At 62.3% G+C, this 21,344-nt stretch overlaps 2 protein-coding genes across 7 annotated transcripts in view; one reads left to right on the top strand and one right to left on the bottom strand.

Annotated features, from left to right (window-relative positions):
• Positions 1-2,254: 2,254 nt before the first annotated feature.
• Positions 2,255-20,738, bottom strand: PVALEF (parvalbumin like EF-hand containing). 4 transcript variants are annotated; one of them, XM_036837935.1, is made up of 5 exons: positions 20,692-20,738; positions 4,319-4,431; positions 3,991-4,126; positions 3,529-3,620; positions 2,255-2,423 (listed from the first exon to the last, which is right to left on the bottom strand). In XM_036837935.1, exons 2-5 carry the CDS (start codon positions 4,422-4,424, stop codon positions 2,380-2,382), a joined length of 378 nt encoding a protein of 125 aa, XP_036693830.1. In that variant the 5' UTR covers positions 4,425-4,431; positions 20,692-20,738; the 3' UTR covers positions 2,255-2,379. The 4 variants fall into 4 exon arrangements, with proteins under 4 accessions (XP_036693830.1, XP_036693829.1, XP_036693828.1 ...); XM_036837934.1 differs by lacking the exon at positions 20,692-20,738 and adding an exon at positions 7,074-7,181; XM_036837933.1 differs by lacking the exon at positions 20,692-20,738 and adding an exon at positions 5,252-5,655.
• Positions 14,302-21,344, top strand: part of AATK (apoptosis associated tyrosine kinase) — a 40,606-nt gene continuing 33,563 nt past the window's right edge. The window contains exon 1 of one of the 3 annotated variants that reach the window (XM_036837913.1): positions 14,302-14,472. In XM_036837913.1, the coding sequence (XP_036693808.1) occupies positions 14,418-14,472 (55 nt within the window). In that variant the 5' untranslated portion in view covers positions 14,302-14,417. Of the gene's footprint in view, positions 14,473-14,742; positions 14,764-19,532; positions 19,676-21,344 lie in introns of those variants that run through there. The other 2 variants (XM_036837917.1, XM_036837914.1) reach the window with 2 other exon arrangements.

Below are 21,344 nucleotides of genomic sequence, written 5' to 3'. Positions count from 1 at the left end.
AATTTAGAGCTGTGTGTCTTCCTGGTGAGTTGACCCTTTATCTTTACAAACTGTCCCTCTTTGTCTAGCAGAGCTTCTTGCCTTAAAGTGTCCTCCATCTGATAGTAGCAGCCACACCAGCTTTCTCTTTTTCTCTACCAGCCACAGACAATATGCAGACAAATAGGCATGGTCAGGTGTGGTCTGCATTGTGCTGAATTTGGACACTGGTCCAGAGGGATTACTTTTGCCCTGGTGGCAGTTAGGACAGGGACTGGGCTGGCTGAGGCTGGGCTCCAGTCTCTGTGAGGACTGGCCTGATACTCCCGTCCTCACTTCTCACTCCTAGCCCCATAGGAACCACAAGCAAAGACCCTACTCCCTGGCAGGTACTGAACACCCGGGAGACTGCCAGACGCCCTCCTCAGCCGCTCAGCCTCTCCACCGCTGTTAACCAGTTGCAAACCCTGGCAGGGACCCTGTGCCAACGTCAGGCTCACTTCTTGGGTTTTCCTCTCCGGGATCTCAGAACCCGTGTCCTTGATGCTTTGCTTGCTCATAATAGACAATAAATAAGCAGCTCATATGGTATATTAGGGGATGCGAGTGCTATGGAGAGAATAGATTAAGGAGAATGCAGAATGCTGGGCAAGGTAGAGTGGAATGTGAAACAGGGCGGAAGAGTTGACCTCTTTGGGATGTAACATTTGAGGAAAACATAGAAGGAGATGAGGGAGTTAGTCAGACAGATGTCTAGGGAAGAGCATAGCAAGCCCAGGAACATGCAAAGGCCCTGGGGCAGGGTGGTTCCTGGCTGGGGAGCAGTGGGGTGGCCAGTGTGGCTGCAGTGAGGGTGGGAGGGTCTAAAGTCAGGGAGCATGTGGGCATCCCAAGGACTTGGCTCTTCTGCATGAGAGGGGAGCCTCTGGAAAGTTCCAAGTGAAGCCATGGGTCTGACTTGTATTTTAAAAGGACCTCTCTGGCCGTTATATGGAGAACCCACTGTTGGAAGGTAGAGGCAGGGAGGCCAGTTTGGGGGCCAAGGAAGGTAGAGGCAGGCCAGTTTGGGGGCCAAGGTGGTCATCTGGGCAAGAGCTGGTGGTGGCCCAGATGGTGGGAGAATGGCGCTCTGGATGTTTGAGGGCAGAGCTAGTGGGATTACGTTGCAGGTGGGTGTGAAAGGGAGGGGAGCTGAGGATGATGTGTGAGCTTGGCTCCTGCAATAGCCCAGCCTGGGGGCTCCTGAGAGCGGTGCCTTCACCCTGGGGTGATCCAGCCACCTTTGGCCCCTCCATCCTAGAGAGTCTGGAGTCCCGTGGCAGCTGGAGGAGGGAACCCATCACACCCACATGGATGCAGGGGGCTCGGATGGGGGCCTAGTGCTCTCCCAGCTACCAGTCCCCAGGATGGAGCGGGGAGCACATCCACACCCTCTGCATGGTGACCACAGAGCTCCCGGCCTGAGCAGCAGAGGAACGACGCAGCTAACAGATGGGAAGACCGAGGGTGGGGCTGCGGGAGGAAGACGGGAGCTCAGCCTTGGGCACGTTAAGCTTGAGACGCCTCCATCACACGAAACAGGGTGTCAGGCAGCCAGAATGGGCACAGGAGTCTGGAGTACAGGAGAGAGGTGCTTAAAGCACAAGAAGGGAGCCCACCGGGTGGGCGAGTATGGCTGGCGCAGAGGCTGGGGCAGGCGGGTGGGGTGGGGGAGGACTACTGCAGGAGGATGAGCTTGGGGAGAAGGGGAGGAGGCCTCAAAGAGAGGGAGGGGGTCTCAAAGACCGGAAGGAGGAGGCGAAGAGATATCGGCAGAGATCTGAGCCCTGGACACGTCCAGCCCGGAGTGCAGCAGGGTGCAGGGCTGGTGCCAGGACCCCCCAGAGGCACCCTGGGGCTGAAGCTGTCCCTGCGCTGTGGACTCCAGGCGGCCTAGGACCCAGCCTGGTGAGCAGCTGCACGGAGCCCAGTGGGGGCCGGGGCCGGGTGTGTGTGTGTGTGGCGGGGGGCGTCTGGGCCCAGAGAGCACCACGCTGGGAGGGCAGATCCAGGAGGGGCCGGGGCTGGAGGGGGGAACTGCCCTCCGAGGGTGCCCCCAGTGAGGCAGGAACAGGAAGGGGCAGAGTAGGCTGGACACACACACCACCCGGCCTTCCATTTTCCCTCCTGCACCCCCCATGCCACCCTGCCCTCCCCGTCACCCAGAGACTCACGACCCTGCCCCCACCCTAGCTGATGCTGCACACCCCCAACAAACACATGGGCTGTGGTTCATTTAATGCTGTTTTTCTTCAATTTTCCTGGCTCAAGCTGCGTCCACTCCCATGGCCTCCACAGGGCACTCGCGAATCCCATGGTGCCCCTTGGGGGATGCTCAGCCAGCCGGGGCTGGGCGTGGTGCTACTTCTTTGCAATTTTCTCCTTTTTGATCAATTCAGAAAATTCTAGAACAGGAGACAGATTTCTAGTAAAGAACCCCCTGGTTTGTGCCCCACCAAGCCCTGCAGGCCCAGCGGGAAGCCTCCTTTATGATGGGGGACTTCGCGGTCCAGGGAGGCCCTGTATCCTGCCCTCCTGAGTCCTGGGTGGGGAGCAGGAAGGACCGGAACTTGGCTGCCCGAGTGCCCCACACCGTTGTTGTGTGCCCTGTGCCCGGCCAGCTTGGTGATGGTGAGCTCACCCACCCTGGGTCTTACGATGAACCCTCAGCAGTTCCCCTCAGAGTCTCTGAGCAAGTGCTCCTGTGATCATCCTGCCTTCAGTGGGGAAACTGAGGCACAGAGAGGCTGGGGGGCTGCATCCTAAACAGACCCCTTGGCCCGGCTGCCCCTCTTTTAAGTCTTGCGACCACCGCACAAGTCAAGGTTTGCTGGTATTTGCGGGCACCAAGTGGAGGCCTGGAGGGTGAGGACAGGTCCCCAGTCTGGGGCTCTGAGCCTGTGCTTGCCTGTTCCCAGGGCCATCCTCCAGGCTTGGGGTCAGCATCTGGGTGGGTGGGCGGCAGGATGATGCAGACCCCAGGGCAGCCATGGGAGCCTCAGGGAAGGCCTGCAGCCCCACAAATGCCTTTCCTCCTGGGCAACCCCCTCCCGCCTGCTCAACTCACAAGCAGCTGTTGGCCCACCTGACCTCCTTCCTCCTGCGTCCACCTCTGCAGCTCCTCAGGCCCTAGTCTCTGCCTCAAACCTTCCTCCCCATCTCGGAAACCCCCCATCTAATCTGCCCCCTCGACCTTCCCCAAAGCCGGCTTGGGCCACCTCTCCCCTGCTCAGAAACCTACCTGCAGCAGCTCCCGTGGGCCCGGTGAGATGCCCAAGCCCCCTCAGCATCCCGGAGACTCAGCTTCCCCCTCTGTGAACAGGGACGATGGTGACCACCACAGGTGGCTGTAAGCTTTGGGGGATGGGGTCCACGCCTGGCAGTGGGGAGCTTGGTCAGCCCTGCACAGAGACAGGCTCTGGACATGGAGCAAACAGTGCGAGTGACGGGGAGTGGGGGGCAGGAAAGTCCTGAGAGGTGTCCCTGCCCCTCTTGTCTCTGCTGCCCCACCTTCGAAGTCAATCCTCCCGTCCCCATCCGTGTCGGCTGCTTGGATCACGGCCTCAGCCTCCTCGTCCGTCAGTGGGGTGGTGGGCCCGCTGCTGGGGATGATGCGCAGGATGTACCTGGGGCCAGGGGTGGGCTTGGGTCAGAGCTGAGGGGGCATCTGGCTGGTGCCCAATGGTATACAAGGTGCCTGCTCCCCACTTTACAGCTGGGGAAACTGAGGCCCAGCTGGAGAGGGGTCTCTGGTCCTGGGCCCAGTGCTGTGCCCCTGGACCCTGTTTCTAGCCTGGCCCCATCTCCCACAAGGCCTGCTGGAGCCCAGTGGGGGTACCAGGTCTTCTGGGGTGAGCGTGGTAGCTGTAGGTCGGGGAGGGGGCCCAGAGCTCAGTACCCCCTCATCCCCAGCCACCACCAGGGAGTGGGCCCAGGGCTCAGGACATCCCGTCCCCGGCCATTGGCTGTTACTTGATCTCATTCCACTCGATGAAGCCACTCTTGTCCTTGTCCAGGGTCTGGAAGGCCTTGCGGATGACACTCTCCTGCTGCCCCGAGGCCTGGAACTTCTGCATGTACTCAAAGAACTTGATGTAGTTGAAGGAGCCTGGGGATGACCGGGCATGTCACCAGGGCCATCCCCCTCGGGGCTGGACTGCCGTGGCCAGCAGGGCCTGGGCCCAGAGGGGGATTCCTCCCCTGGGGTAGGGGCTGCTGGGTCCTGTGCCCTCCCCCAGCCCCGGGGGGTCTCCTGCATCCACAGTGGGGCTGGCCCAGGGTGGGCGGGGGCGGGCTGTACCATGGTGCCTCATGTCAGTGGGCAGCAGGTCTATGTCCTTGTCCGACAGGGATGTGCCCATGGCCAAGGCCATCTTCTTCATCTGGGAGGAGAAGTCCTCGTCCATCCTGGCCCTGCAGGGAACAGGGAGCCGGCTCAGCAGGTGTGCTGGGCAGGAAAGGGTGCTCTGCCTGGACCCTGCCTGGTGCCAGCTCCTGGCCCTAGAGTGGGGACCCCAGGCACCCAGACCCCAGACAGGCCTTGGGCTGCAGAGGGTGGCTGGAAGGGTCAGCTTTCCCAGCACCCTGGGGCCCCGGCCTTGCAGAGGCCCTCGTGCCCAGGCCCTGAGGAAGATGCATCTGAGCCCTCCCTCTTGGTAGCTGGCCACCCTGAGGTGTTACCCCACTTCACAGAAGAAGAGACTGAGGCTTTGAGACGATAAGTGATACACACGAGGTCCTTCACTCTGCTCAGAAGAGGTGGAGGTGGCGCTGTCTGACCCCTCAACGCTGCTGGGTAATTTCCTCTGTCCTTCCAGGCTCACCTCAAAGCCGCCCCCTCTGGGAAGCCTTCCTGGTTACCTGAAGCACCACCTCCTCCTGTCAGGACTCAGGGCCCAGGGCCTTGGTCTCTCTCTCCCGGACCCCAGACCGGCGGGCCTTGGTCATCCTGGCTGGACACTAGCCGCCGGCTGGGAGGCGTGCTGCGTGCAGGCCAGTCTCGAGCTGGCCCTGGACTGAGCAAGGCCCAGACCCACTCCAGCAGGATGGCCCCACCCCCTTCCCAGGTGCTCAGGAGGGCGGCCCGCTGTGCATCTGCCCTGAGGAGGTGCCCACGGCAGTGTCCCCACTTCTTGGAGGTTCAGGCAGGAACCACTGAGGCAGGCCGGGATTCCAGCTGGGCAGGTGGGGTCTGGGCACAGGGACCGGGCTGTCCCGTGCCCCCACACAGTGCCTTGTGACCTACAGAGCTCTCGGGTTGCTGTCCCCAGGGCGGGTTGGGTTCTGGGGCTCGTGGCAGAGCAGCTATTTCAGAGGCTCGTTGGCCCTCTCTGAAGTTCACGGGGTGGTGGAGCCTTCTGGAACCTACTCCCGCCGCCAGGAGAGGCAGCTCAGTGACCTGCTGGGCATAAGCCAGCCAGGCAGTGGCCGGAGGCGTCTCCTTTCTCCCAGTAGAGAAGCCACAGGTCAAAGGTTGCAACTCAAGCTGCAGCGGGGGGCAGGGAGGGCTGGATCCAGCCCAGGGCTGCGTCCTGCTTCCTGACCCTGGGCGTGCCCCCCAGCTGCTCTGGGCCTCAGGCTCCTCATCTGTGAAATGGAGAGACCCCTGCCCGCCCGCCCTGCCCTGCCCTGCCCCTTCGCAGGGTCATGCAAGGAGCCATGAGGGAAGGAGATGGTGGGGAAAGGGTGTCGGATCCTGTGGTGGCTGTCACCCATAATGGCCAGTCCCTGCAGCCAGTCTGGGAGGTGGGGCGGGGTTGGTCAGCTGGGATCAAGGGCAGGCCCAGGCCTTGGAGGCCCAGGACAGACCCCACTACCCTGCATCCCACGGTGAGACCGTGATTCCCCTCTCTACCCTGGAATCATGGGGTCCGTTCTGGAGGGCAGGGATTCCCTGGCTGCCACTCGGGGCCTTGCCCAGGGCCAATGTCACCCACTTTATGGAGGAGGGACAGGGCCAAATTCCAGGCCAGGTCTGGCCAAGCCTTGGGTTGACATCCTGACTGCAGAGCGCTGTGGGTGCCCTGCGCTGGGCTGTTTACCACCCTGCTCCCACCCCGTTGCTCTCCGGGGCATCCCCCCACCCCCACCCCCCATGAAGGCAGGGGAGCCTGAGATCAGCGCTGGAGACAGCAGGGGAGGCAGGGCCTGGGCCTCAGGCTGTGGTTGGTGTACTTATAGCACCTGATCCAGGGCCTGGGATGGAGTCCCACCTGGCACGCCTAGTCAGGGCAGGAAGCGGGGAGGGGGTGGGGAGGGGGCTACACGGCACCGCACGGAGCCGGCTCTGCAGCCCCCTGCGCAGCCTCCTGGGGTGCTCCCAGCGCCTGGAAGGCCTTCCTCCCTCTCCTCCCGCCTCACTGCCTTCCATAGCCAAAGCTGGTCATAGCTTTAAGGCCTGGCTCCGCCCCCCCTCAGACCCCCACGTATGCCCAGTATTGCTGCGTTCTCTATGCCCCCTCCAAGGCTGGCAGGGCCCTCCCCTGTCCCCAGACCACTCAGGCCCGCCCATGTGGCCCTCCTGGGGGCTGTGGTCTGCATCTAGCACCTGAGAGTGAATCACCAAGTTCAGATGCTCAGTGAGAAAAAGGCCTCATGGGCTGGAGGGAGGTGGGAAGGGGTGATGGAGGCCTTGGGGCCCCACTGGGACAGGGGCTGGGCACGTGGTCCCAGAGCTGGCTCAGCGTGCCTGCCAGAGTTGGTGGGTCTGGGGACCTTGGAGCCTCTGTTCTGCCAGGCCCTTCCCCCACTCAGCACCGGGAGCCCTGTGAGGGGGTCTCAGCCACCCCCTACTGACCCCAGCTTGCAGCCATGCTCTCAGAGGCCCGCCTAGGCACATGTGTGCACACGTGCCCACCCCCGCAGACCCAGTTACCTTGGGGCTGCCCCTCTCCTTCCTCCTCTTTTTCTTCCTCTCCTGGACCTCCCTGGGGTTCCCCCAGCACCCAGGGCCTCCCCTTGTCCAGCGGAAGACGAGGCCCAAGCTCCTACCATGCAGCTCGGGCAGCTCCGGCCCGGCTGGGTGCCCACACCACCCCTCCTTGGGCAGGGCTCACCTTCGCCCGGCTTCCTTCGAGGGCTCTGGGAAGGCGGGTCAGGCTGGGGGTGCTGAGAGGCTGCGGGGGCTCCAGCTTTTATACCTGAAGCTGCTCGGCCTGTTTACATCTTGGGGCTGCAGCTGTCCCCCCGCCTCTCCCGGGTACTCCAGCCTGGTACTGGCCGCCCCCAGGGGCTCGCTGGCACTTGGCACGTCCACACCGGGCTGGGCAGACTGACCATTAGCAGCACCTGGCCTCCCCGAGCCTGGGGTGGGGGTAGGGAGAGTGACGACATTGCTGAGTGAGTAGGCTTGCTATCTGTCGCAAGAGGTCCCACCCTGCCTGCTGGCCTCGTGGGGGTGAGAGGGGGTGGCGGTCCAGGAGATGGCCCAGGGGGGTGCAGGCCGCCAGCGTGTCCGAGACAGCAGCAGAAGACTGGACGACTGGGCCTCCTCTGATGAGAAGCCAGGCTGGGCAGCTGTCCTTTGTCCCTGGGTCACTGTGGGGGGCTGGGAGCCATGCCAGGGCTGGCTGTCAAGGCGAGGGGAGGAGAGGGAGGTCTCCGTCAGGCAGGATGGCTCCTGCAGGCACAGGGAGCAGGGCTGTGTGACCCCGGGCGGGGCTGGCCTCTCTCCCTGGGAAGGGCCCTCACAGGGCAGTCACCAGGGTGAGGACGGGGGACCAGAGAGGGACACATTGCCGTGAGCCCCTCCTGGCCATGGCCCACCTGGAGGGGAACGGCTCACGGTCCATTCGCTTCCTCGGCCTCAGTGTTTTACAGAGTGGTGCCCCTGACGGTGCAGACGTCTGTGCAGCCCCTTTCCAACCCTCCATCACCAGCTGTTCTCTGCGGGGGTTTCTGCCCCCGTCATTTTACATGGCGCTCCTATAGCTCTGAGATCTGCTTTCTCTGCACAAAAGTTTATCATGTGTCGCCGCACTCTGCCATGACGTAAGACAGCTCTGTGTTAGGCCAGCAGGCTGAGGATGTTCTAGTAAGTTCCTTGACTGACCACCTGCTGCTGGACCCGGAGCAGGTCCCAGTGCTTTTCTTTCTTTCTTTCTTTTTGGCCATGCCACGCGGTATGTGAAATCTTAGTTCCCCGACCAGGGATCGAACCCACGCTCCCTGCAGTGGCAGTGCAGGGTTTTAACCACTGGACCACCAGGGAAGTCCCAGGTCCCAGTGCTTTTGTCATCAGAGACACTGTGGGAGACCAGAGTGGGAGGACCAGGACGAATGATGGAAGTTTCCATGGTCCTGCCACGTTCCTCTCCAAAAGGGTTACCCTAAAGATTTCCAGCCAAGGCTGGGTACCCCGCACCTCCTGCACACCCACACCTACACTGCAGTCTGGTCCCCAGCAGGCAGCAGGGACATCTCTTAACATGTCTGTACATAGAGTTGAATGTTATCCGCGTGAAGGGAGCAAGGCACCGACACTCTACAACACGGATGAGCCCTGACAGCCCCACAATGAGTGAAAAAAGCCAGTCACAAAAGGCCACATAGTCTGTGATGCCATTGGTTATAAAATGTCCAGGAGAGGCAAATCCATAGAGACAGAAAGCAGACTGGTGTTTGCCGGGGGGCTGGAAGAATGGGGAGTTACTGTTTAACGGGTACGGGGTCAGGAGAATGTTCTGGAACTAGATAGAGGTGGTGACTGCACAATATCGTGAATGCACTAAACGCTACGGAGTTGTTCATACTAAAATGGCTTATGTTATCTGAGCACCCTCTCCGCCGGCACCTTCCAGAAGGCCCTATCTGTGCCCACCCCTGCCCAGGCAGTGAAGCGAGGTCTGGGGAGCGGGTGGGCGGGCTCCTGGACCAGCACCTGCCCGGAGCTGACAGATGGCCAGTCCCCTGGGCAGCCCCTCCCGTTTCATTTCGGTTCAGAGTTGGGCCGCCCCTCCTCTCCTGAAGCCCTGGCCCTAGCTTACCAGCCCCCCTCTGGGCTGAGCTGGCCTGGAGGGGCCACGGGGACCAGCTCACAGCTCTGGGGATACCGTTGTCCCCTGTACCCAGGCATGGCAGGCACTGTCCCCTTGGGACGCCCTGGTCTCTCGGGCCCTCATGAGGCTGGCACTGCCCCCCACCCCGGCCTGCCTGGAACAACTTCGCGGGAGGGGTCTGGTGGGCTCTCGGCCCTCCTGCTGCAGACTGGAAACCCCTGCAGAGACCCCGCAGCCCAGCCCTGCCCCATGACGTGAGTACTAGACACCTAAGAGGAATTAGCTCTTCTTTTCCAGGGAGGCGTTTTTATATAAGGACAAAGCTCTTTCAAGCCACAGCCTCCTCAGAGCATGGCGTCTCCCCTGGCTGGCTCGGAACGCCAGGCAGCACCTTCCCGTTCCTGGGGAGGCCGGGTACCCTTGGCGGATGCACCTGCTCTGAGGTCTCTTTGGCAATGCTGGAACCCCTCTCACCCCCACTTCGCAGAGCACAGCTGCGGTGGGTGGGCTTGTGGGGGAGAGGTTCGCCTGAGGTTGGGACCTATCTGTGGGCACGTTTGGGTGGGGGACAGCATTTACCCTTGGCACCCCTCCCGTGCACACAGAAGTGGGGGTGGGGAAGTGTGATTACAACAAGGGACATCTGTTTCCCTGCCCCCATCCCAGGCCAGGACCACATCCCTGTGCAGCAGAAAGGGGTGGGCCGGGGGAGCCCAGTGGGGGGTGAGGTCCTGGCTGGCAGGGGTGTCCCTGCGGCCCTGCACTTTGGTGCCCAGTATGTGGGTTTGTGGGCTGAATCCGGTGCAGCCTTTCATGCAGAAATGCTGATGCGGGTTATTACAGGAAGGACTCAAGAGGTGCTGGCCATCCCCATGGCCCTGCCCCTGTGTCCTTTAGCACAAAAGATATGTCCATGTCCTAATCCCAGTACCTTGAATGGGAGCTTGTTTGGAAATAGGGTCTTTGCCGATGTGACCCTTAAGACGAGGTCACACTAGATTAGGATGGACCCTAATCCAGTGACTGGTTCCTTATAAGAAGAGAGACACAGAGAAGAGGGAAAGGCCATGTGGCGATGGAGGGACAGAGGCAGAGGTTGCAATGATATGGCCATGGGCCAAGGAACACCTGGGGCCACCAGGAGCTGGAAGAGGCAGGGAGGGTCCTCCCTTAGACCTTTGGAGGGAGCCGGGTCCTGCCGACACCTCAGTTTTAGATTTCCAGCCTCCAGACTGTGAGAGAATCTATTTCTGTCGTTTGAAGCCCCCAGTTTGTGGTCATTTGTTATGGCCTCCCCAGGACACTCAACAGCCCCTTCCCAGGGACCCTCTCATGTCCCCCTGCTTCCGGCCCTCTCTCCTACCGCTGTCTGCCCGACCCCCGGCCCACCCCCGCCTCTGACCCCCTTCCTGAGCCTCGGGTGAGGACCCAGGTAGGATGTAGGGCTGGGCCCTGGAGGTTCCTGGAGGGACACAAAGGCAGCTGCATCCACCAGGCTGACCAGGTGCCTACCAGGGCTGTGAATTTAAGGGGCACCAGGCCGACAGGTGAGCAGTCCAGAGCTTCTCTGGCCTCAGGCTCCAGATGGCTCAACACTTTCTGCTCCTGCCTTGATTCAAAATTGCGATATGTTGCTCATGATGGATTTTTCTCATTAATTTTGATTCTTTAAGATATTGCATTAAAATATTAGTTACCTTGATGACCAAGTTTGTTTTTGACAGCTTTATTGAGATAATAATTCATATGCTGTGAAGTTGACCATTTTAGAGTGTACACGTCAGTGTTTTTAAGTATATTCACAGGGTTGTGCAACCATCACCTCTATAAAATTCCAGAACATTTTCCTCACCCCCAAAAGAGGCCCCGTACCCCCATTTTCCCCTTCTCTGGACCTCTGACAACCATCAATCTACTTTCTGCCTCTATGGATTCGAATAACCTAGGTCTTTCCCATAAGTGGAACCCTATGGTGTTTGTCCTTTTGCTTTTTTCACCGAGCACATTTCCAAGGTTCACCCATGCTGTAGTGCGTGTCAGCGCTTCATTCCTTTTTACTGATGGTAAATATTCCCCTATATGGATCCACCACATTTTATGTATCCATTCATCTGTCGATGGATGTCATTACTGAGTTTTTGGTGCCCTGTGGTGCCTCCCTCACCTCACCTGAGCCCTGGTCTGGCCCCCATGCTGCTCCTGACCCGGGAGGCCTCTCCCCTCTGTCCCAGGGCCTCGGGCCCTCTTGGAAATCCTCTAGGCCCAGACTCCCTGGGGGGGTCGGCTCCTTCTAGGGAAGGTGCTCTCTCCCTACTACCCCTGGCTTGTCCTTGACCCCATATTGTCTTTCCTGAGGCTCCTGCTCGAGGCTTCAGTCGCCACGGGCCCAGGGTGCTCTCATGTCCGTGGAAGAGAAGCAGATACGAGGCATCCCCACCAGTCCGGCCTCTGAAGGTGGAGGCGCGCCTGAGGCAGTGGTCGCTCCATGTGGGGCACCCCAGCCCCCACCGATGTCAGGCCTGGTCCCTGACCCGGCTATGTAGGGCTCTGGGGCATCTTGCCACTTCCAGGTGGCGGGGGTGGGGGGGCACATCTGCAGGGATCTCGTGCCATTCTGGGATTGGCAGAAGCCAGTTCTGTGGGATTCCTGGGGCAGGCTGGCCACTGGTCACCCCTGATTGGCAGGTCTACCCCTGTGAGCCCTCACTCCTGCACACCCTGACCCCAGCACTGGACAAGCCAGGTTCATGGTGTGGGAGCTTTGCCCCTGGGGCTCAGGTTTCTACCTTCTCTATCTCTTCTCAGAAGTGTGTGTGTGTGTGTGTGCGTGTGTGTGTGTGTGTGTGTGTGTGTGTGTGTGTGTTGGGGACGGGTCCTTGGGTCCTGAGGTCGAGGAGAGAGCCCCATGCACCGAGCCTCTCAGCTCCACCCTTCGCAGGGCCCAGCACTCTGTTCTGTCTGTTTGGCCTTGTCATGCCAGCTGAGGGTTGGGCTCATGGCTGGCCTGGAGGTCTTGGACTCAGGGGACCCTGAGTCCAAGACAGCAGTTCTGTCCCAACCCCAGGAAGAGTACAGATAAGCCCTTCCCCTAAATTCCAGTGCCAGTCTTCCTGCCCCCCACTGTGGTGGCCAGTGAGTGCTGGTGGCTGGCCACACACGGGAATCGCTGGCCAGAGGAACAGATCAATGGTGGAGGGACTCAGGGCACCTCTGGTTCAACGGTCACCATGCCAGGGGAGCAGCAGGGCTTCTGGTTCCAGTGAATCTCAGAGGACCCCAGTGCATGGGGGGAAGGTGTCACTCGGGTCAAATGGAGTGACAGCGCTGGACCTGCAGCCCTGGGTGGACTTCCCCTGCCCCACTTAGACCCTGGAGGATATCTGCAACCCTAACGCCCCCGAGATCTGGCCTTCTGTATGCCAGTGTGTGCACATGCATGTGTGTTCACTGGTCAACCCATGTCACAGAGGTCTTCACAGAGGGTCTTCTGATCCTGGTCACTGAGGCTGGCCATGGTGGCACAGAGAATCTGGACAGGGACAACTTAGGGCCACTGGTCATTTCCCTGCTTGTCCCCCCGGTTGCGTCGAGGTCCAGGTGTCTGGGGCATCTTCCTGGCGGGCAGAGGCAGGGCCCTTGGTATGGGGGTGGGCAGTGTTGGGCTTTCCTCCTAGGTGGGGAGGGGAGACCCCCCACTGTGGATCCAGCCCCCTCACACTGTGCACTCCTGGATCACAGCCCTCAGCCAGCCTTGCACCTGTGGCTGCTGCTCCTCCAGGCCCCTGGGATCTGAGCCCCTCCCGCAGGCCAGGCCCTCTGCTGGCCATTCCCCTGTGGCTCCTTCCTCATCAACAAGGCCTTTGGGGCAAAGCTGTTTAGAGTAGTGGCCACAACATCAGGGCCAGTAAGAAGGTTCTGGATGCCCCATGCTCCTCCACAGACCTGAGGTTGTTGGGGCCACCCATGGCAGGGGACCCCGAAGGTCTGAGAGGAAAGGAGGCCCCTTCCTTTGCCCATGGGGGAACTGTCTACACAATGCGCCATCTTAGGTTAAGAAGGATGTGTCCTGGCATCCTCTCCTGAGGGCTGGCCCTCACCATCCTTTCTCTGTCCCTGCCCACCCCTGTTCCATTGACCCTTGCTCTCCCCCAAAGCCTTAGGAGCCCCTCCTGCCCCCACAAACCCCCTGCCTTCCAGCTGGGTCAGCCAAGGAGCTTTGCCCATCTGGATGGACGTAGAGTGAGTGACCCAAGTTACATAAAACTCAAATCCTGGCTACATAGTAACTCTCTCTCCGCTCCCAGGGGGTGGGGAGGGCACGGTTCCCAGCCCCCTGCGAGCTCAGCCCGCCTGCCCTCCTGAAGCCGCCTCATCCATGCAAGATGGCGCGGCAGGGCGCGCAGCCGGCGGGGAGGGGACGGTCCCTCGGTGCCCAGCGCCGCCGCGCCCGCCCTAAACGCCCGGCGCTGTTCTCTCCAGGGCGGGGGCGGCCGCTCCTTCTCCACGGTTGTCGCAGCGTGGCACAGGCGCGGGCGGTGTGGGCAAAAATAGCCCCCCCACCCCGCCGGCGCGGGCGCCGCCCAGAAGGCGCGGGGCCGGACCAAAGCTGCCTCTGAAACCGGCGTGTGCAGGCCGCGTGCGGGGCCCCGACCCCCGCGTGCCGGGGCCCGCGCCTCCGGGCCACCCAGCGCGCGCTTTCGTATTGCTCCTGCGTGCCACCGTGCCCACCCCCGCGCGCGCCGCCGCGCCCCCGCCTTCCCGCTCCTCCCCCCACGCCTCTGCCCACCCCCGCGCCTCCAGGTGCCCCCTCCCCGAGTCTCCGTCCCGCCCCCTCCCCCCCCGCACTTTTCGCCTCCGAGCACCCCTCCCCCACTCTCCGTGCCCCCGAGCCTTCGGGTCTCCCATCCTACGTCTCTGAGCTCCCACCCGGCCTCAGTATCCCCCTCCCCGCCCCCCTTTCCCCCGCACCTTCCGCCTCCCAGCGCCCCCCCATTCTCCGTGCCACCCCCGCGTCTCCGTGTCCCCTCGTGCCTTCGTGCCCCCCACGTCTCCGTACCCCCCCAGCCTTCGGGTACCCCCACCGCGCGTCTCCGTGCCCCCCCAGCCGTGTAGAGAGCCCCCCCTCCGCGCGCGCTCCCGCCGGTGTTTTCGGACTGCACCAGCCCGGGAGCCCCGCGGCGCCGCGGCCGGCCGGGGGAGGCGCCTCGTCTGTCGCCGCCGCACCGGCACCCGCACCCGCACCCCGCCGGCCCCGCGGCTGCGGCTGTGGGCGCTGGGCGGGCGCGGCGGCCAAGGCGCGCTCGCACCTGCGGCGGCCGCTCGGGTGATGGCGCGGCGCGGGCCGCGGGCGTCCTGAGCGCAGCGCCCGCCGGGGGATGCCAAGACGCGCTGCTGGCCCTGGCCATGTCGTCGTCCTTCTTCAACCCCAGCTTCGCCTTCAGCTCGCACTTCGACCCCGGTGAGTCCCCTGGCCGCGCCCCTTGCCAGCCCTCTGCCCGCTGCGGCTGCCCCTCACCTGCCCGACTGCGGACATGATGCTTCCAGAGCCCCCGGTTTCCTATTTTGCATGAAAGTTAACCCTTTCCCTACTCTGAGTGGAGCCGCAGAAGGAACGGCTTTCCGCGCTGGACCCCCTGGAAGCCCGGAGGTGGGCAGGCCTTGGGGCTGGCACCTGCACGGCTGAGGCCTCCAGCAGCGGGCGTGGGCAGTGGGGGCACTGCCCCTGTCTCTGTGGAAGCTTCTGTCTCAGGTAACTGGGGCAGGAGGGCCCGTGTTGGCCCCAGGTGTCCGGGGGAGGAGGTGGCCAGGACTAAGGGCCCCCGGGAGGTGTGGGAATGTCGCACCCCCAGGCCCAGGTGACCCTGGCCCCTTGTGGATCTACGGTCTTAGCAATAGGAGGCTTCTCCCCAGGCTGGGATCTGGTTCTGGGGAGCCGTGCCAGGCCACCCAGTCGCCTGCATGGGGAGGTGGGAGCAGTGGTCAACCCACAGGACAGAGCCCACTGAGCAGAGGCTCAGAAGAGATGGGCCTCAGTGGATGCCCAGGCCCTCCGGGCAGGGAGAGGCCCAGGTGGCGCTGTCAAGCTGGCTGCAGGGGGCATGGGGCCAGGCTGGCGGCCCTGGCAGCCTGTTTACCCATGGCTGCCTGACCTCCTGGCAGCTGTGGGCGGCCGGGGTGGGCAGAGGGGCCAGGGGCAGCTGGAGGCCTGCATCTGTCACCAGGAGGTGGTAGGCTTTCTTCCCTCTGTCTTCACTGGCCTCACCACCCCCCTCCTTGGCCCGAGTGGGAGATAAACCCCTGCCCTGGAGCCTTGGCCGCAGGGCCCAGAGTCCCACCCATATGTCACTGGGGCTCTGGCACAGGCTAATCCAGCCAAAACAAAGCCGGGTGAGCACGTGATGGGCTCTCCTGGGTCTCCCTCCCTGGAGTAGGGCCCAGTTCGTGCAGTGATGCACAGGGTCCCCTGGGTACGGCCCCATCTGAAGGCAGTTGCTCTTGGGGGAGGGGACCTGATAGCAGGTTCCTCTGCTGGGCTTAGGGTGTGGGTGTCACTGGCTCAGAACTGACTTCCCAAGGCGACTCCTGGAGCTTGGAGAATGTGGAGTCACCAGTGGATGGCCCAGAATCTGGCAGCGACAGCCCTGGCTGGGCTCTGAGGGCGGGGGCTGCAGGTGGACCTGCTGAGCAGTCCCAGGCCCAGACAACCTTTAGGGACAGGTGTCCCGCTGGCTCCGAGCTGGTGCTCCATGCAGTGTGGCTGCTGGGGAGTGAGGGTCCAGCCTTGGAACCGTTGGCAGTGTGGCAGGGTGTGTGCCAGGACTGACCCAGGGATGGCGATGCCCTCCCCCACGCCCTGCCTCTTGCACTCTTTGTGGGGCCCAGACTTGCCCTGTGTGGGTTCAGTACCCTCCCCCCATCACACACACAGCCCGTGTGTCCCAGCACGAGACCCTTCCCCCATCTTAGAAAGACAACTGAGCTTGGCTCCTCTTGCAAGTGTTCCTGTAAACAGCTGTGATCAATGTAATTATAATGTGTCAGTTTAAGGACTTACGAGGGAAAAAAGTTGTCAGGAGGCAAGGGAAGATCTTCTGTTTGCAGGTGGAGTGAAGGGGAGAACTGTGCCCCACTGTGGGAGGGGCCGCCCTGGATGGTGGAGATGGGTTGCTGGCTGGGGTGCAGGGCTCTGTGCTGGCCCCCACGTGGGCATTAGGGAGGGGGGGTGGGGTCCGATGCCCTCCTGCTAAATGCCCAGTGTTCAGAGCCCAGCTCACACCCCCTGGAGTCCCCCTGCCCACCCTTGCCTTCCAGAGTCTCAGTTTTCTCACCTGTAAAATGGGATGGCTGTGCCTACCCCAAGCTCAGTTAGGGGTTAAGCGCCTGGTGAAAACTTGACTCTCAATGAACAGAGACTGCTCTTATGGAGGGGGCGTGGTGTATGGAGACAAGGCCACAGTGGCATGTGGCTTTCCTGTCCCCAAAGTGGGGAGAGATGGTTCTTTTTGAAGTTGGCTCCTGTCTAAGGGGGGACCCTGCTTGGGGTCCACCAAACTCGGAGGGCAGGGGACAGTCATGTTTGTGGCTGTCTCGGAGTTTGTTTCTGTGGTCACTCAACACTCAGGGATGGACAGAGGGGCCTGGCCCGGGCAGAGGGTCCTCACAATGTCACCAGGCCAGGTCTGCTGCCTACTGCCAGCTCTGCGTCCGTCATGGATCCTGTGGCAGTTCTCCACAGAGGTGGTGACAACGGTGCGGTTATGTAGAGAGTGACAGGGGCTGAGTTTGAGGCTCAGGCTGTAGGCACATGCTTGAGTGAGGCCTGGGGGCTGGGGTACCTCATTTAAACTCAGCTCCTGCTTGGGCCACCACCACCTATCAGATAAGGGCAGGGCAGGCTGCTGGAGGGGGCCGGGCCCAGGATGTTCTCCTGGGGCGATGGGCCGGTGCAGGCGGGCATCCGGAAGGGCTGCCTCCTCTGGGGCCCAGCTCTTCCTTAGGATGTGGGTGACCCTGGGGTATTTCTGGGCAGTCACAGCCCTGTGACCTCAGCACTGTGTGGCCTTGGGCCAGTCACTCAACCTCTCTGAGACTCAGCTCCACATAGGTGAAACCTCACTCTGGGGAGACCAGGTGGTGGGGTATGGAAGCCAAGAGCTGAGGGGTGATGAGGGTGCCACGTGGGAGTCGGGAGCACCTGGGTCTGGCTGGTGGGGGGTGGGTGTGGCTTCGAAGGGGCGGGGCGGGGGTTGCCTCTCCCGCTGGAAAGCTCTGAGGCAGGGAGCTGCCCTTGTTTCTTACCCTCTCCGGCCCCGGGTGGAGTGGGTGCAGCCCAGGCTCTCAGCAGGTGCCTGCCAGGTGCAGGCGTCAGTCAGAGCTCTGCAGTCCTGAGCCTGGGGGCCTGGAGCTTCTGAGGACCCCAAACCCCTCCCTGATCCCATGGCCCTCTCTGTGCCTCTGTTTCTTAATCTATAGGCGGGCATTACTGTGGTGTCCCCTCCTGAGGGCCACATGTGGGTGACTGGAGCGCTGGGTGAGGGTCAGTCCCCAGGGAGCACCACTCAAGGCTGACCCTGGGGCAGGGGTCACCGTGGACCATTTGGCGGGACCTGGAGTTTGGGGAAGCTCATGGAAGACAAGGCAGCCCCCAGCTTCTCGGTCATGTGCTGCTGCCTGCCCACGTCCTCGTCCTGCGCCTGGCCCCGCTGGGAGCCGGCTCACCGGCGTTAATGTGTGCGAGGTGCCAGCTCAGGGCTGGGCATGCCCGGGCCTTAGGGTGAAGGTGTCGCTGGGGGACAGGGCACAGGGAGGGCCTTCCAGCCGGGCGTGGTCTGTCCTGCATGGGGACAGGTGCGCTTGGGGACTTGAGGGCTGAGAGGCCCCCAGGAATGGGCTTTTGCCGCCCTGGGGGTCCCTCTCTCTGGCTGACGCACCCGTGCTGGCAGTGGTTCTTGAACTTGGTGGCCCACCGCTCGCTGCCTGCTGCCCACGGGGCCTAGCTGAAGGCAGATGCTGCCTGACACAACCCACCCCCCGTTCCCTCCACCGGCCCCTCCCCAGATCGACTCAGGCTGGGGGGGGAGGGGCGTCAAGGGCCGGCGTGTTACTCCCTCCCCGCGCCCGAGAAAGGCTGGCCCCAGGGTGGGAGCTGTGGCTCTTGGGCTCTTGGGGTATGGGCCAGCTCAGGGCAGGAGGGAGGTTACAGTCCTCCCCTGGGCAATTTCTTTGCATTCTAGCACATTCTCCAGGAAGCCAGCCTATGCTCCTCTCACAAAGGGGCTGCTTCTCCCTCACGCTGGGTAGCTTTACATGCGCCGGTACCCGGGCTCACGCACACACTCACACATGTGAACACACACGAATGCACAGATGCTCACAGATGCCTTCACCTGTGTGTGAGCTTGGGCTGGGCCGTGGGTGCTGTGGTCTCCTGCGGGGGGTGGTCAAGGTCATGGCTGAGTGGAGCCAGATCCCCCGCCCAACCTTTGGCCCTCAGCCTCACCCCTGCTCTTATTTCAGTTGATGGGCTGAGTCACCGGGTCCCGGCGGCCTGAGGCTTGAGGAGCCTGGAGTCGGCCCTCTCGGTGGTTGGCCCTGAAGGACTGCCCGACTGTCAACCGGCCACCTGCAGTCACTGCCCTTGAGCATGTCCACCCATTCTCCATCCTCCCTGTTCTCCACCTTCCCCAGGTCAAGGGCTCATGGGTGGAATAGCATCCCCCCAAATTCATGTCCACCTGGAGCCTCAGGATGGGACCTTGTTTGTAAACAGGGCATTTGGAGCTGTAATAAGTTAAGATGAAGCCATCCTGGATTAAGGTGGCCTAATTCTATGGCTGGGGTCCTTACAAGAGAGCAGGGGGAGATTCAGGAGAGAGGAGGACGTCCCATGCCACATGACAGTGGAGGCAAAGCTGGGCTGATGCAGCCACGAGCCAAGGAAGGCCTGGGGCCTCCAAAAGCTGGGAGAGGCGGGAAGCGTTGTGCCCCGGGACCTCTGGAGGGAGTGTGGCCCTCGTGCAGGACGTCTGGCCTCTAGAACATCAGACACTCCATGTGCATTAAGGCCCCAGTTTGTGGCACGTTGCGATAGCAGCCCCAGGACACTCCTGCAGGGCGGCTCTGAGCCCCACGGGGCCTCATCTGGGGCCGAGCCTGCCTCTGCCTTCATGCCAGCCTCCATCTCCTCTGTGTAAACCGGGACAGCCCTACCCACCTGGACATGTCTTTGGAGGAAAGCAAGGTAACACGTGTGCAGGCGCCTCAGAACACGCGAGTTCACTGGACCGCAGTGATAGGAAGGCAGCTGTGGCCCAGGCCAGTAGCCCTCATCTGGGCACCTTGGGGCCTCGCTCTTGGCCTCCAGCTGCCTCTTGCAGAGGAGCCAGCACCAGCAGGACAGGCGGCCCGTGGCCTCCCCTCCCCCGGCAGAGGAAGCCGGCAGAGGAAATGAGGGCAGCGGACGCCGGGCCAGAGCCAGCTCCCAGGCAGCCTGTCTGGCCTGTTGCAGCAGGCAGCGTCCACGCCGGGTCCCTGCCTTCCTCTGCCAGGGTCAGCCTGGGGGGCAGGGGCCAGGGTGCCCTGGGGTCAGGGAAGGTCTGCTGAGGGTGACTCTGGAGTTAGACCAGCAGTTGGAGCCGCGCGGGAGCGGCTGCCAGAGCTAGGTATGTGGGGGTTTCTGGGAGGGTGTGGGCTCTCCCACTGCCAGCCCTGGGGCCAGGCATGAGCGGACAGGGGCTCGTACTCACGAGGTCCCCAGCCCCTGCTCTGGCTCTGCCAGAGGAAGTGGCAGGACGGGAATGGGCAGGGCCAGGGCAGTGGGTGGTTCTGGGCAGCCTGGGGGTCACTTGCCGCAGAGGGTGTGTGCGGTGAGGCAGCAGGATGCGGGCCGGCATCTGGAGGCTGGGGCGGGTCCCCGGTCGCCTCTCACGGTGGGATGTGGCAGGCGGTCGCTTGTAGAGGGATGTGTGGTGACTGTGTGATGGGCTGGTTCCTGTCTGCGTGGAGCTGCCTGTAATCCCGGGCAGGTGGTTCGGCTCCACTTGCTGCGAGGCCCGCCTGGCTGTCCGGGCACCCCCCTGGGAAGAAGGAATCCCACTTTCGGGGGACGCCGCCCGCACAGGATGCTCATAGGAACGAGTCTGGCGGGTCGCGCTCGGCCTCACGCCCGAGGTCACTCCTTGTTGACAGCAAAACGGCAGGTTCTCTGCCCAGCCGTCCACAGACACTGCCTTCTGCCCAGCTCCAGGCATCCTAACGCCGTCTCTTCCCTCTCTTTCTGACAGCTTTATCGAGATATGATTCACGTACCGTATGATTCATCCATTTCAAGTGTATACTTCAGCACTTTTTAGTGTATGTACAGAAGTGTACAGCCATCACCACAATTTCAGAACACTTTTGTCCCCCTCGTGAAAGCCGCACACCCACCGGCAGCCCCTCGTGTGCTTCCTGTCTCTGGAGATCGCCTGTCTGGACATTTCCTACCTGCAGGCGTGCAGCTCAGGGTCGTCTGTGTCTCTGTCCGTGGGCCCTCCGTTTTCTATCACGGGAACGTAGGGAATGGGCCTGGGTCTGGGGGCAGCTTTCGTGGATGCTGAGGGCTGGGCCACCACACACAGGCCCCTGCCCAGCACTCAGCACTGAGGCCCTGCTCCTGCAGTGCCACAGCCTGACTCACCTTTTCCGCTGCCTGACGCCTTGGGTGCCTTTCTGGGGGCTTGTTGGCCATTTGAAGTCGTCTTCTGGGATTCCCCGTGTGAGCCAGGCCTGCCCGGCTGTGGGTGGTATTTATATGTTTTGGAACTGAGCCCTTGGTCAGAGGTGTGCGTCAGGGCTGGTGCTTTCGCATCTTAGCCGTCTCACTGGTCTGGGGCCGGGTATGCAGGCACCGCTGGGGCGAGTCTTTCCCGACCCCGTGCTCAGTGGCGTCGGGTTGGTGGCTTGAGACGGGCTGTGGTGGGAGAATTTGCGCCCCAGGAGCCTGCAAAGCCTCCACATCAGAAACCTCCTTCGTCTCTTTTTTCCAGAGAGCTGGTTGTTAAGCATTACCAGCAAACCAGGGGTGTAGGCCAGTTTGTTAATCCCAGGAAGCCGCCTGGAATCCTTTTGGCATGAGGCAAGCATCCTCAAGAGGCAGTTTCTGGCCCCTGGGGATGAATGACCCAGAGGGATGGTCGTGCTCCCTCTTGGGGCCACTCAGCCCCGGAGGGAGCCCCTGGGTGGGACCTGCTCAGGGAGGGCGGGGCCAGGGCTTGCACAGTCCTGACCGGGGCTGAGGCCGCACCTGACCTGAGCCCTGCCCCCGCTGCCGTGCTTCCCCAGCTCGCCTCA

Source organism: Balaenoptera musculus, chromosome 20 (assembly GCF_009873245.2).
Source record: "Balaenoptera musculus isolate JJ_BM4_2016_0621 chromosome 20, mBalMus1.pri.v3, whole genome shotgun sequence".
In the NCBI taxonomy this organism is placed as follows: domain Eukaryota; kingdom Metazoa; phylum Chordata; class Mammalia; order Artiodactyla; family Balaenopteridae; genus Balaenoptera; species Balaenoptera musculus.
The sequence above is the reverse complement of the archived record's forward strand: the minus strand, read 5'-3'. Positions and strand labels throughout refer to the sequence as shown.

Excerpts from the sequence above, each read along its gene's own strand:
- PVALEF (XM_036837935.1), bottom strand. The coding sequence starts at position 4,424 with ATGGACGAGGACTTCTCCTCCCAGATGAAGAAGATGGCCTTGGCCATG. Across the intron at positions 3,621-3,990 it reads ATCGAGTGGAATGAGATCAA|CAGCGGGCCCACCACCCCAC; the intron begins GTAACAGCCAAT and ends CATCATCCCCAG. Across the intron at positions 2,424-3,528 it reads CGGGAGGATTGACTTCGAAG|AATTTTCTGAATTGATCAAA; the intron begins GTGGGGCAGCAG and ends CTCCTGTTCTAG.